Raw genomic sequence first — 12,658 nt, forward strand, 5'->3', positions numbered from 1 at the left:
CCCCTTTCGTGTTTTTTCATTTTCGGGCAAAAAATTGAGTTTCTCCAATCTTCTCAAAACTCTGGATTATGATAGAGGGCTGTAAGAATTTGACCTGAGTGCAAAAATGGAGGCTCTAGACCCTTCCAGAGCTGAGATATTGAAATTCAAAATTTCGACCCGAAAAAAAAGCGACAGTGTTACTCCTTTTGATTTTTTTCATTTTCGGGCGAAAAATTGAGTTTCTCCAATCTTCTCAAAACTCTGGATTATGATAGAGGGCCATGAGACTTAGACCTGAGTGCAAAAATGGAGGCTCTAGACCCTTCCAGAGCTGAGATATCGAAATTCAAAATTTCGACCCGAAAAAAAAACGACAGTGTTACCCCTTTCGTTTTTTTTTCATTTTCGGGCGAAAAATTAAGTTTCTCCAATCTTCTCAAAACTCTGGATTCTGATAGAGGGCCACGAAACTTTGACCTGAGTGCAAAAATGGAGGCTCTAGACCCTTCCAGAGCTGAGATATCGAAATTCAAAATTTCGACCCGAAAAAAAAACGACAGTGTTACCCCTTACGTTTTTTTTTCGTTTTCGGGTGAAAAACTAAGTTTCTCCAATCTTCTCAAAACTCTGGATTATGAAAGAGGGCTGTGAGACTTAGACCTGAGTGCAAAAATGGAGGCTCTAGACCCTTCCAGAGCTAAGATATCGAAATTCAAAATTTCGACCCGAAAAAAAAAACGACAGTGTTACCCCTTTCGTGTTTTTTTCATTTTCGGGCGAAAAATTGAGTTTCTCCAATCTTCTCAAAACTCTGGATTATGATAGAGGGCTGTACGAATTTGACCTGAGTGCAAAAATGGAGGCTCTAGACCCTTCCAGAGCTGAGATATCGAAATTCAAAATTTCGACCCGAAAAAAAAAACGACAGTGTTACCCCTTTCGTTTTTTTTTTCATTTTCGGGTGAAAAATTAAGTTTCTCCATTCTTCTCAAAACTCTGGATTCTGATAGAGGGCCACGAAACTTTGACCTGAGTGCAAAAATGGAGGCTCTAGACCCTTCCAGAGCTGAGATATCGAAATTCAAAATTTCGACTCGAAAAAAAAAACGACAGTGTTACCCCTTTCGTGTTTTTTCATTTTCGGGCAAAAAATTGAGTTTCTCCAATCTTCTCAAAACTCTGGATTATGATAGAGGGCCACGAAACTTTGACCTGAGTGCAAAAATGAAGGCTCTAGACCCTTCCAGAGCTGAGATATCGAAATTCAAAATTTCGACCCGAAAAAAAAACGACAGTGTTACCCCTTACGTTTTTTTTCGTTTTCGGGCGAAAAATTAAGTTTCTCCAATCTTCTCAAAACTCTGGATTCTGATAGAGGGCCACGAAACTTTGACCTGAGTGCAAAAATGGAGGCTCTAGACCCTTTCAGAGCTAAAATATCGAAATTCAAAATTTCGACCTGAAAAAAAAATGACAGTGTTACCCCTTTCGTTTTTTTTTCATTTTCGGGCGAAAAATTGAGTTTCTCCAATCTTCTCAAAACTCTGGATTCTGATAGAGGGCCACGAAACTTTGACCTGAGTGCAAAAATGGAGGCTCTAGACCCTTCCAGAGCTGAGATATCGAAATTCAAAATTTCGACCCGAAAAAAAAAACGACAGTGTTACCCCTTTCGTGTTTTTTCGTTTTCGGGCGAAAAATTAAGTTTCTCCAATCTTCTCAAAACTCTGGATTCTGATAGAGGGCCACGAAACTTTGACCTGAGTGCAAAAATGGAGGCTCTAGACCCTTCCAAAGCTGAGATATCGAAATTCAAAATTTCGACCCGAAAAAAAAAACGACAGTGTTACCCCTTTCGTGTTTTTTCATTTTCGGGCAAAAAATTGAGTTTCTCCAATCTTCTCAAAACTCTGGATTATGATAGAGGGCTGTAAGACTTTGACCTGAGTGCAAAAATGGAGGCTCTAGACCCTTCCAGAGCTGAGATATCTAAATTCAAAATTTCGACCCGAAAAAAAAAACGACAGTGTTACCCCTTTCGTTTTTTTTCATTTTTGGGCGAAAAATTGAGTTTCTCCAATCTTCTCAAAACTCTGGATTATGATAGAGGGCCATGAGACTTAGACCTGAGTGCAAAAATGGAGGCTCTAGACCCTTCCAGAGCTGAGATATCGAAATTCAAAATTTCGACCCGAAAAAAAACGACAGTGTTACCCCTTTCGTTTTTTTTTTCATTTTCGGGCGAAAAATTAAGTTTCTCCATTCTTCTCAAAACTCTGGATTATGATAGAGGGCTGTAAGACTTTGACCTGAGTGCAAAAATGGAGGCTCTAGACCCTTCCAGAGCTGAGATATCGAAATTCAAAATTTCGACCCGAAAAAAAAACGACAGTGTTACCCCTTTCGTTTTTTTTCGTTTTCGGGCGAAAAATTAAGTTTCTCAAATCTTCTCAAAACTCTGGATTCTGATAGAGGGCCACGAAACTTTGACCTGAGTGCAAAAATGGAGGCTCTAGACCCTTCCAGAGCTGAGATATCGAAATTCAAAATTTCGACCCGAAAAAAAAAACGACAGTGTTACCCCTTTCGTGTTTTTTCATTTTCGGGCAAAAAAATTGAGTTTCTCCAATCTTCTCAAAACTCTGGATTATGATAGAGGGCTGTAAGAATTTGACCTGAGTGCAAAAATGGAGGCTCTAGACCCTTCCAGAGCTGAGATATCTAAATTCAAAATTTTTACCCGAAAAAAAAATGACAGTGTTATCCCTTTCGTTTTTTTTTTTCATTTTCGGGCGAAAAATTGAGTTTCTCCAATCTTCTCAAAACTCTGGATTATGATAGAGGGCTGTAAGACTTTGACCTGAGTGCAAAAATTGAGGCTCTAGACCCTTCCAGAGCTGAGATATCGAAATTCAAAATTTCGACCCGAAAAAAAAAAACGACAGTGTTACCCCTTTCGTTTTTTTTTTCATTTTCGGGCGAAAAATTAAGTTTCTCCAATCTTCTCAAAACTCTGGATTCTGATAGAGGGCCATGAGACTTTGACCTGAGTGTAAAAATGGAGGCTCTAGGCCCTTCCAGAGCTGAGATATCAAAATTCAAAATTTTGACCTGAAAAAAAAACGACAGTGTTACCCCTTTAGTTTTTTTCGTTTTCGGGCGAAAAATTGAGTTTCTCCAATCTTCTCAAAACTCTGGATTATGATAGAGGGCTGTAAGACTTTGACCTGAGTGCAAAAATTGAGGCTCTAGACCCTTCCAGAGCTGAGATATCGAAATTCAAAATTTCGACCCGAAAAAAAAACGACAGTGTTACCCCTTTCTTTTTTTTTTCATTTTCGGGCGAAAAATTGAGTTTCTCCAATCTTCTCAAAACTCTGGATTCTGATAGAGGGCTGTAAGACTTTGACCTGAGTGCAAAAATTGAGGCTCTAGACCCTTCCAGAGCTGAGATATCGAAATTCAAAATTTCGACCCGAAAAAAAAACGACAGTGTTACCCCTTTCGTTTTTTTTCGTTTTCGGGCGAAAAATTAAGTTTCTCCAATCTTCTCAAAACTCTGGATTCTGATAGAGGGCCATGAGACTTTGACCTGAGTGCAAAAATGGAGGCTCTAGACCCTTCCAGAGCTGAGATATCAAAATTCAAAATTTTGACCCGAAAAAAAAAATGACAGTGTTACCCCTTTAGTTTTTTTCGTTTTCGGGCGAAAAATTAAGTTTCTCCAATCTTCTCAAAACTCTGGATTCTGATACAGGGCCATGAGACTTTGACCTGAGTGCAAAAATGGAGGCTCTAGACCCTTCCAGAGCTGAGATATCGAAATTCAAATTTTCGACCCGAAAAAAAAAACGACAGTGTTACCCCTTTCGTGTTTTTTCATTTTCGGGCAAAAAATTGAGTTTCTCCAATCTTCTCAAAACTCTGGATTATGATAGAGTTCTGTAAGACTTTGACCTGAGTGCAAAAATGGAGGCTCTAGACTCTTCCAGAGCTGAGATATCGAAATTCAAAATTTCGACCCCAAAAAAAAACGACAGTGTTACCCCTTTCGTTTTTTTTCATTTTCGGGCGAAAAATTGAGTTTCTCCAATCTTCTCAAAACTCTGGATTATGATAGAGGGCCATGAGACTTAGACCTGAGTGCAAAAATGGAGGCTCTAGACCCTTCCAGAGCTGAGATATCGAAATTCAAAATTTCGACCCGAAAAAAAAACCGACAGTGTTACCCCTTACGTTTTTTTTCGTTTTCGGGTGAAAAACTAAGTTTCTCCAATCTTCTCAAAACTCTGGATTATGATAGAGGGCTGTGAGACTTTGACCTGAGTGCAAAAATGGAGGCTCTAGACCCTTCCAGAGCTGAGATATCTAAATTCAAAATTTCAACCCGAAAAAAAACGACAGTGTTACCCCTTACGTTTTTTTTCGTTTTCGGGCGAAAAATTAAGTTTCTCCAATCTTCTCAAAACTCTGGATTCTGATAGAGGGCCACGAAACTTTGACCTGAGTGCAAAAATGGAGGCTCTAGACCCTTCCAGAGCTGAGAAATCGAAATTCAAAATTTCGACCCGAAAAAAAAATGACAGTGTTACCCCTTTCGTTTTTTTTCATTTTCGGGCGAAAAATTGAGTTTCTCCAATCTTCTCAAAACTCTGAATTATGATAGAGGGCTGTAAGACTTTGACCTGAGTTCAAAAATTGAGGCTCTAGACCCTTCCAGAGCTGAGATATCGAAATTCAAAATTTCGACCCGAAAAAAAAACGACAGTGTTACCCCTTTCGTTTTTTTTCATTTTCGGGCGAAAAATTGAGTTTCTCCAATCTTCTCAAAACTCTGGATTATGACAGAGGGCCATGAGACTTAGACCTGAGTGCAAAAATGGAGGCTCTAGACCCTTCCAGAGCTGAGATATCTAAATTCAAAATTTCGACCCGAAAAAAAAACGACAGTGTTACCCCTTTCGTTTTTTTTTCATTTTCGGGCGAAAAATTGAGTTTCTCCAATCTTCTCAAAACTCTGGATTATGATAGAGGGCTGTAAGACTTAGACCTGAGTGCAAAAATGGAGGCTCTAGACCCTTCCAGAGCTGAGATATCGAAATTCAAAATTTCGACCCGAAAAAAAAACGACAGTGTTACCCCTTTCGTGTTTTTTTCATTTTCGGGCGAAAAATTGAGTTTCTCCAATCTTCTCAAAACTCTGGATTATGACAGAGGGCCATGAGACTTAGACCTGAGTGCAAAAATGGAGGCTCTAGACCCTTCCAGAGCTGAGATATCTAAATTCAAAATTTCGACCCGAAAAAAAAACGACAGTGTTACCCCTTTCGTTTTTTTTTCATTTTCGGGCGAAAAATTGAGTTTCTCCAATCTTCTCAAAACTCTGGATTATGATAGAGGGCTGTAAGACTTTGACCTGAGTGCAAAAATTGAGGCTCTAGACCGTTCCAGAGCTGAGATATCGAAATTCAAAATTTCGACCCGAAAAAAAAACGACAGTGTTACCCCTTTCGTTTTTTTTTTCATTTTCGGGCGAAAAATTAAGTTTCTCCAATCTTCTCAAAACTCTGGATTCTGATAGAGGGCCACGAAACTTTGACCTGAGTGCAAAAATGGAGGCTCTAGACCCTTCCAGAGCTGAGATATCAAAATTCAAAATTTCTACCCGGAAAAAAAACGACAGTGTTACCCCTTTCATTTTTTTCGTTTTCCGGCGGAAAATTAAGTTTCTCCAATCTTCTCAAAACTCTGGATTCTGATAGAGGGCCACGAAAGTTTGACCTGAGTGCAAAAATGGAGGCTCTAGACCCTTCCAGAGCTGAGATATCGAAATTCAAAATTTCGACCCGAAAAAAAAACGACAGTGTTACCCCTTTCGTTTTTTTTTTTCATTTTCGGGCGAAAAATTTAGTTTCTCCAATCTTCTCAAAACTCTGGATTATGATAGAGGGCTGTAAGACTTTGACCTGAGTTTAAAAATGGAGGCTCTAGACCCTTCCATAGCTGAGATATTGAGATCCCACGTAGCATTTATGCCACTATAACAATCTTAATATCTCAACTCTGGAAGGGTCTAGAGCCTCAATTTTGCACTCAGGTCTAAGTTTCTTGGCCCTCTATTGGAATCCAGAGTTTCAAGAAGATCAGAGAAACTCAAAATTTCGACCTCCCCCCAAAAAACGACAGTGGTACCCCTGTCGTTTTTTTTTTCGGTGCGAAAAATTAAGTTTCTCCAATCTTCTGAAACCTCTGGATTCTGATAGAGGGCCATGAGACTTAGACCTGAGTGCAAAAACGGAGTCTCTAGGCCCTTCCAGGGCTGAGATATTGAGATCCCACGTAGCATTCATGCCATTATAAATATCTCAATATCAGCTCTGGAAGGGTCTAGAGCCTCCATTTTTGCACTCAGGTCTAAGTTTCTTGGCCCTCTATTGGAATCCAGAGTTTCAAGAACATCAGAGAAACTCAAAATTTCGACCCAAAAAAAAAAAACGACAGTGGTACCCGTCTTTTTTTTTTCTCGGTGCGAAAAAATTATTTTCTCCAATCTTCTCAAAACTCTGGAATCTGATAGAGGGCCATGAGACTTAGACCTGAGTGCAAAAATGGAGTCTCTAGACCCTTCCAGAGCTGAGATATTGAGATCCCACGTAGCATTTATGCCACTATAAAAATCTCAATATCTCAGCTCTGGAAGGGTCTAGAGCCTCCATTTTTGCACTCAGGTCTAAGTTTCTTGGCCCTCTATTGGAATCCAGAGTTTCAAGAACATCAGAGAAACTCAAAATTTCGACCCAAAAAAAAACGACAGTGGTACCCCTGTCGTTTTTTTTTTTCGGTGTGAAAAAATACGTTTCTCCAATCTTCTCAAAACTCTGGATTCTGATAGAGGGCCATTAGACTTAGACCTGAGTGCAAAAAAGGAGTCTCTAGGCCCTTCCTGAGCTGAGATATTGAGATCCAACGTAGCATTCATGCCATTATAAATATCTCAATATCTCAGCTCTGGAAGGGTCTAGAGCCTCCATTTTACATAACAATACATTAAGCATTCAATAACGAACGCCATAGAAGAAGTCATCTTAAAGGCATATCAACATGTCATGAACAGTAGGTGGCCATTACAGAGTTCCATCTTTTGGACATTCATCATACCGCATTGGTTTTCATTTCTTGTCCTCAAAACAGGGCACTAATCTGATTATTTTTAAGTGTTTGTAGTATTATTTTATACGGAAATCAATTATTTATAATTAGTAGTTTAATTAACAAACTAATTATATGAAACTATTATCAGTACACTACAAATAAACTGGTTCTATGCCTTTATTAGTAAATTAAATCTAAGTCTTTATTAATATACTTTATTATTTTTAAGATATTTATAAAAATGACTTCTACATTTCTTTTCACTCCACTGTACTCCACCACAGGCGACTGCACGTACGCAATTGACACTTGGCTATTGTCATTACTGTGTATTTTCAGTTTTAATTTATATTTCCATCGTAAGTTTGGTCTTAAATTTAATTTAGAAGTGGTATTAAAAAGTCTTAAATTTAAAATTGTTTATACCTGTAGCCACCCTGTCAAGGTCAATCTTACTTTAAAACTTTGTCTTACAAAATAATAAACTTTTCAGAGAACACAAATGATAACATCAATGATTATTAGAAGTTTAAAACTACTTGTCTTGCTGTTGAGATTAAAAATAATTTGAAAGACTGATAAGACTATCAGAAAAAGAAATAAAAAAGCAAAGATTGATAGGTTAATCATATTACTAAATTCACAAAAGATGTCATATCAACCTACTTGTGTCAACATGTATTAACGGTTTGGCAATTCAGTTTTTATCTACAGTCGGACTGCTAAAATTAGCAATGCGAGACACGTCTTTGTGTACTGACATCCATCTGATCATGTATCTGATCCCTTTCAAAGTCTTTGTTTGGTCTTCTGCTTTCTTCACCTCTCTTTTTACAGAAGTTTTACATTTTTGAAAAGCATTAAGACATCACGGACATGCAATAGTTGCAATAGTTGTATTTATTTGAAAACAGCAATCTGTAATTTTTTCACCTGTGCTGTGATTCGTCAAAACTGATATAGTACATAGTTTTTCCACTGAAAATCACAAAGATACCCTTTTTTTTTTAAATTATGTTTGTCTTTTATTCTTTTTTGTTTGTTTCAATACAATGATTTGTGCTTTTGATACCTTAGGTTTAAAAGACATGTTAATACAGTTAAGTGGATAGCAGGGACTACTGACAAAAATGTCAAAGGAGTCAATTACATAGAGATCATATACACACAATACAAAATACAGATATACACACAAGAGTGCACTGGCTCCATACTCCAGTTCAGTTAGGTTGTTTCAACTCAAAACCTGTATAAAAAATAAAATAAAAAATAAAAACCAATTCCAATCCCAGTACTAAAGGTGATATAATTTGGGATTCTTTAGGAAGGTTTAAGAAACATAAGGTGCATTTTAGGAGTTCTCGGTATTGGAGTTTTTGTATGTATAGTTATAAAAGTGTTTGAGGACTGATGACATGGCCCATGACGAACTCCTTCAATGTATGAATATGCATGGCTATGAGCGTAACCGTAGGCATCCAATATTTACATCTGTTGGAATGTTCCCATACTAATCATCAACAAGTCAAGTACTTCAAGCAACATAATTCACAGAAGATCAAAATACCTTTCACATCTACCTCAGTAAGTGGTGGAGGAAATGCAGAAGTGCGAAAGTTGATTCACTTGCTTAATGCTTAACAGTTCTACATTTAAAATGTGAACGATGAAATCACAACTAGTGTAGCCTACCAGCCAATAGGAAAGAGAAGGGTACAAGCACTTAGAACCAACTACCATACTGTATGCGGGTGTCAATCTAAAACATATGTGCAGATATATTGTTTTTTTTTTTCTGTATATAGGTATATAAACATTTACTTATATTATATAGAATTCTAAATAAAGCCAGTTTACTGAGAAGTATATGCACACATACTTCTAATATATAAAGCCATATTACATGTACATAATTTTTGCTCTAATTATGCAATAGCAAAACCCATGCTTTACATAGAAAAGGCATCCACAACATTAAGAAAAATGTACAATTTATGAAACAAGATACAATAAATAGTATTATAGAATCGCTGCTGTACACAAAAGCCATTTAATTTCACACATATAAAAATATGTTTTAGTGCAACCTTACATGTATTGATACTTCACATCATTCAGACCTAAAGTGTCCAAAAAGACGGTAAATTGCATTTATTACAAAGCGGGGTACACAAAAATCGATATATATATTTACACGTCTTCCTGTTTAATGCTTATAAGAATATAAGCAAAAAGTAAAGAAAAGGCACACACATCTGTACATTTTTTAAAAGTACCAGACAAAGTCTATAAGCAATTTTGGTCAGGCTCATATACAAGTTAATATATATATATATATATATATATATATAGTGTATATATATATATATATATACAGTATATATATATGCAGTATATATATATATGTATGTATTCTTTGAAACTTTAAATAAGAAAGTAATTATAGTTGAGATAGCAAACCATGATATAAAAGGCATGCTATACATGTACATTAAAACCACGGAATCAGTTCACTTGTTTTTTCAAGACTGACTTTGTGTGTGCGCGCATGGATGTACATTTGTAAATATAAAATTTGTGTAAGCATAATTTACCACTCTTGTTCACCTGTTGTTGATAGCGTCCTTTAAATCTTTGCCTTTCTTTATGGCCGCTGGCCTCTTTTCACGGCCCTGTTGGCCAGACACTCGCTCTGCTGTCTCTGTGTTGTAGAGAGTGGGATGGCTTGCTGTGGGAGTCTTTGATGTGGCAGACACACTGCTCTCTGCTCTGGAGTGTAGGAGGTGACTGATCTCTGAGCCGCAATAGTGCTGCACTCTCTGCGTACAGTCTTGCTGAACTGCGGGTGAGTGAGATAATGTATGCTGATGGTAAGGATCAACGGGAGCTGACGATTTTTCGGAGGTTTCCTCAGAGGCGATGCACAGCGATGCAATTGCCTTAGTGCATGTTTGGATGCACTCTTCTTGCTTGCTTTCTTTGTCAGACATGTCAGTGCTGTCCTCTCGTGACTTTTGTGAGGAAGGTGATGGAGCCTTGGGGGACATGGATTTTTCATGGGGTTGAGGTGAGTCTTCTGGGCCTTTGCTGGAGGGCCCTCTGCCCTCAGAAAGGTGGTAGGACACCTCACTGGTGCTGGACTCCTCCGAGGTGCTCTTCTGCAGGGGAAGGCGTGTAGGGTGGGGATGTCCTGTGACGGAAGCAGGCACAGAATGGACCATCTGGATGCCGCCAATGGGTATCATGGAGAACGGAGTGCGGATCTGTTGCTGGGAGTGCAGGGGAAGGTGGCTAAATAATCCCTGGTGGATGCTGGAGGCATCTGTGTTGCGAGCATCCCCTTGAAGATAAGATGTCTTTCGCTGGTCCTAAATAGTTGGAAGACATGGTTCATTTACATTGCATATTGTCAAATTCCAGAAAAAAAAGCAGTGTTCAAATAAATCCTTGTGAAGCTAAATTCACATCAGATGATAAGAGTAGCAAAGAATTCTTGAAATACTTATTCTGCTTATCTGGGGCCTGTTTCACGGTTATTTAAACTGGACCTCTTGGAAAGTTTGGAAAATTTAACAAGACCACAAAGAAAAACAATAGGGCCAAGCGTAGCTTAGATAATAGACCTTGCTCATTTGTCTTATTATCCCCCTAGCTTCATGGTAACAAGACAGGTAGCATTGAAATGAATTACTACACTGCATACACTGTATGAACACTGCAGCTTCCCATTTTCTCCAGAGGGTTCTTAATTAACTACTGTAGTACACAGTATAAATAGAAATGCTCCATTCTGTTGTATGATGGCAATTTGTTTGTTGGGCCCTGTTTGAGACATAACTGGCTATCACTGCAATTGTCCACACTCATTTCATTCAGAACCCAAAATATACTGAATTCATATTGCCTTTCCTTTGGCATATTAATATTATTATTATTACTCATTTTGAACAGCAATGACTTTTTATCCCTAAAGTGAAAACTTGCCAAAGTAATTTTGAGTTGGACTGGATATTTTTGCCTAGCTAGTGCACTGTTTACTGCTATATTAATTTTAAATAATAACTGGAGCTATAATTTTTTAACTGTTTATGAGGCATGTACAATAACTTACCATCTCTAATTCTGCATGGCCCTTGGTCTTTTGGCTTAATGATATCATCTCTGCATGTGGACTGGGGCTGGGCGCCCATTGGCCACTTTGGTAATGGAGAGCCCTCCTGGGGGACACAGGCCTGATCATGCCCCTGCGGCTTCTGGGAGAAAGTCTACCCGAGAGATCCCTTCCTGGGGATGTCGGCCGTCCTGTCTGGGAGATGGGAGAGAGATGTCCTCTAGGAGAAAGGTCCCTCCTTGGTGACAGATCCCTTCTATAAACATCCCGCCTGGGGGAGATATGCCTAAGGGGAGATGCTTCTCGCCTTGGTGACAAACGGCCACGTGGGGAGAGGTCCCTTCGAGGGGACAGATACCGCCTAGAGGAAGGTGAGCTTTCTCGGAGAGGGGAGGAATCACAGCCTGGTGAAGACAGGTGGGAGTAGGAGAAGTCGAAGGAGGATGAGCTGTGTTCCAGGTCTTCATCCATAGAGCTAGGCACATCCAGTCTGTTTTTGTGATCTTCGCCCAGAGCCCCTTGAAGGAGCTTCTGGTATTCAGCCATCTGGGCCTCTCCAGCTTTCTCACTGGGTGCCATGAGTTGGGTGATCTGAATACTGGGCAGACTAGTGAAATAAGTGAAAAGAGGCTGTTTGGAGACGGAGGCCAGTGCCTCTGGGGTGGATTCTTGTGATGCAGCGACAGTAATGGAGTGTGAGGGGATGGCACATGGCTGTGGGCTGGTGCTTCGAGACCGTGTTTTCGGTGTTGAATCCCCATCATACTCGTCATCCTCATCCTCATCTTCATCAACTTCATCACCATCCTCTTCAGCACCCTCGGAGTCATCAGCGTCAGAGAATTGGTGCTCTGTCATTATCTCTGACATGCCCATCTTCCCTGATGCTCTTTGGGCCTCTTCAGTGGTGTCTGGGAAAACATGAACAGTAGCACAGATTCTCAAATGACTTCAACAGGTCAACATTGTTGTGTATCAAATAGTGTTTCATTTATTCTTTTGAACAAAAATGCCTAAACCTAAAAAGGTTACTGGGTTCCTTGCCTCTTGTGCTCGAAATAAGGAAATATATTGAAATAATGGGTCCTCCTCTCAATAAAATCATACCTGGTTCTTCTGTCTCCGCCTCATCCACAGATGTCACTGACACACCAAGCTCTAAGCACTTTTTCATGTGAGCTTTTGACTTCATATGTTTCGTAAGGTTTCCTGAAAACAGATTTTAAAGTGTTTGAAATACTTGCATTGGCATACCAAGTAATTTTGGGTCTGCCAACTTGCATTGGCATACCCAAAATTATGTCTAACCCTCAATTTATTCTAATAAAAAAGTACAAATATCTTATGTTACATTTCTTACAATTTATATGAACCATGGTTTTATTCAAACTATAAGACACTATGTGTATTTGT

General features: G+C 38.9%; 1 protein-coding gene across 3 annotated transcripts in view; it reads right to left on the reverse strand.

Moving 5' to 3' along the window:
• Positions 1 to 8,133: 8,133 nt before the first annotated feature.
• hivep2a (HIVEP zinc finger 2a) overlaps positions 8,134 to 12,658 on the reverse strand; it is a 72,363-nt gene continuing 67,838 nt past the window's right edge. For all 3 annotated transcript variants that reach the window (XM_089118794.1, XM_039692607.2, XM_089118793.1), the window contains 3 exons: positions 12,353 to 12,454; positions 11,246 to 12,156; positions 8,134 to 10,502 (listed from right to left, as the gene is read on the reverse strand). In XM_089118794.1, the coding sequence (XP_088974920.1) occupies positions 9,738 to 10,502; positions 11,246 to 12,156; positions 12,353 to 12,454 (1,778 nt within the window). In that variant the 3' untranslated portion in view covers positions 8,134 to 9,737. The remainder of the gene's footprint in view (positions 10,503 to 11,245; positions 12,157 to 12,352; positions 12,455 to 12,658) is intronic.

Source organism: Pimephales promelas, chromosome 13, assembly GCF_988280905.1.
Source record: "Pimephales promelas chromosome 13, fPimPro1.hap1.1, whole genome shotgun sequence".
NCBI lineage: Eukaryota > Metazoa > Chordata > Actinopteri > Cypriniformes > Leuciscidae > Pimephales > Pimephales promelas.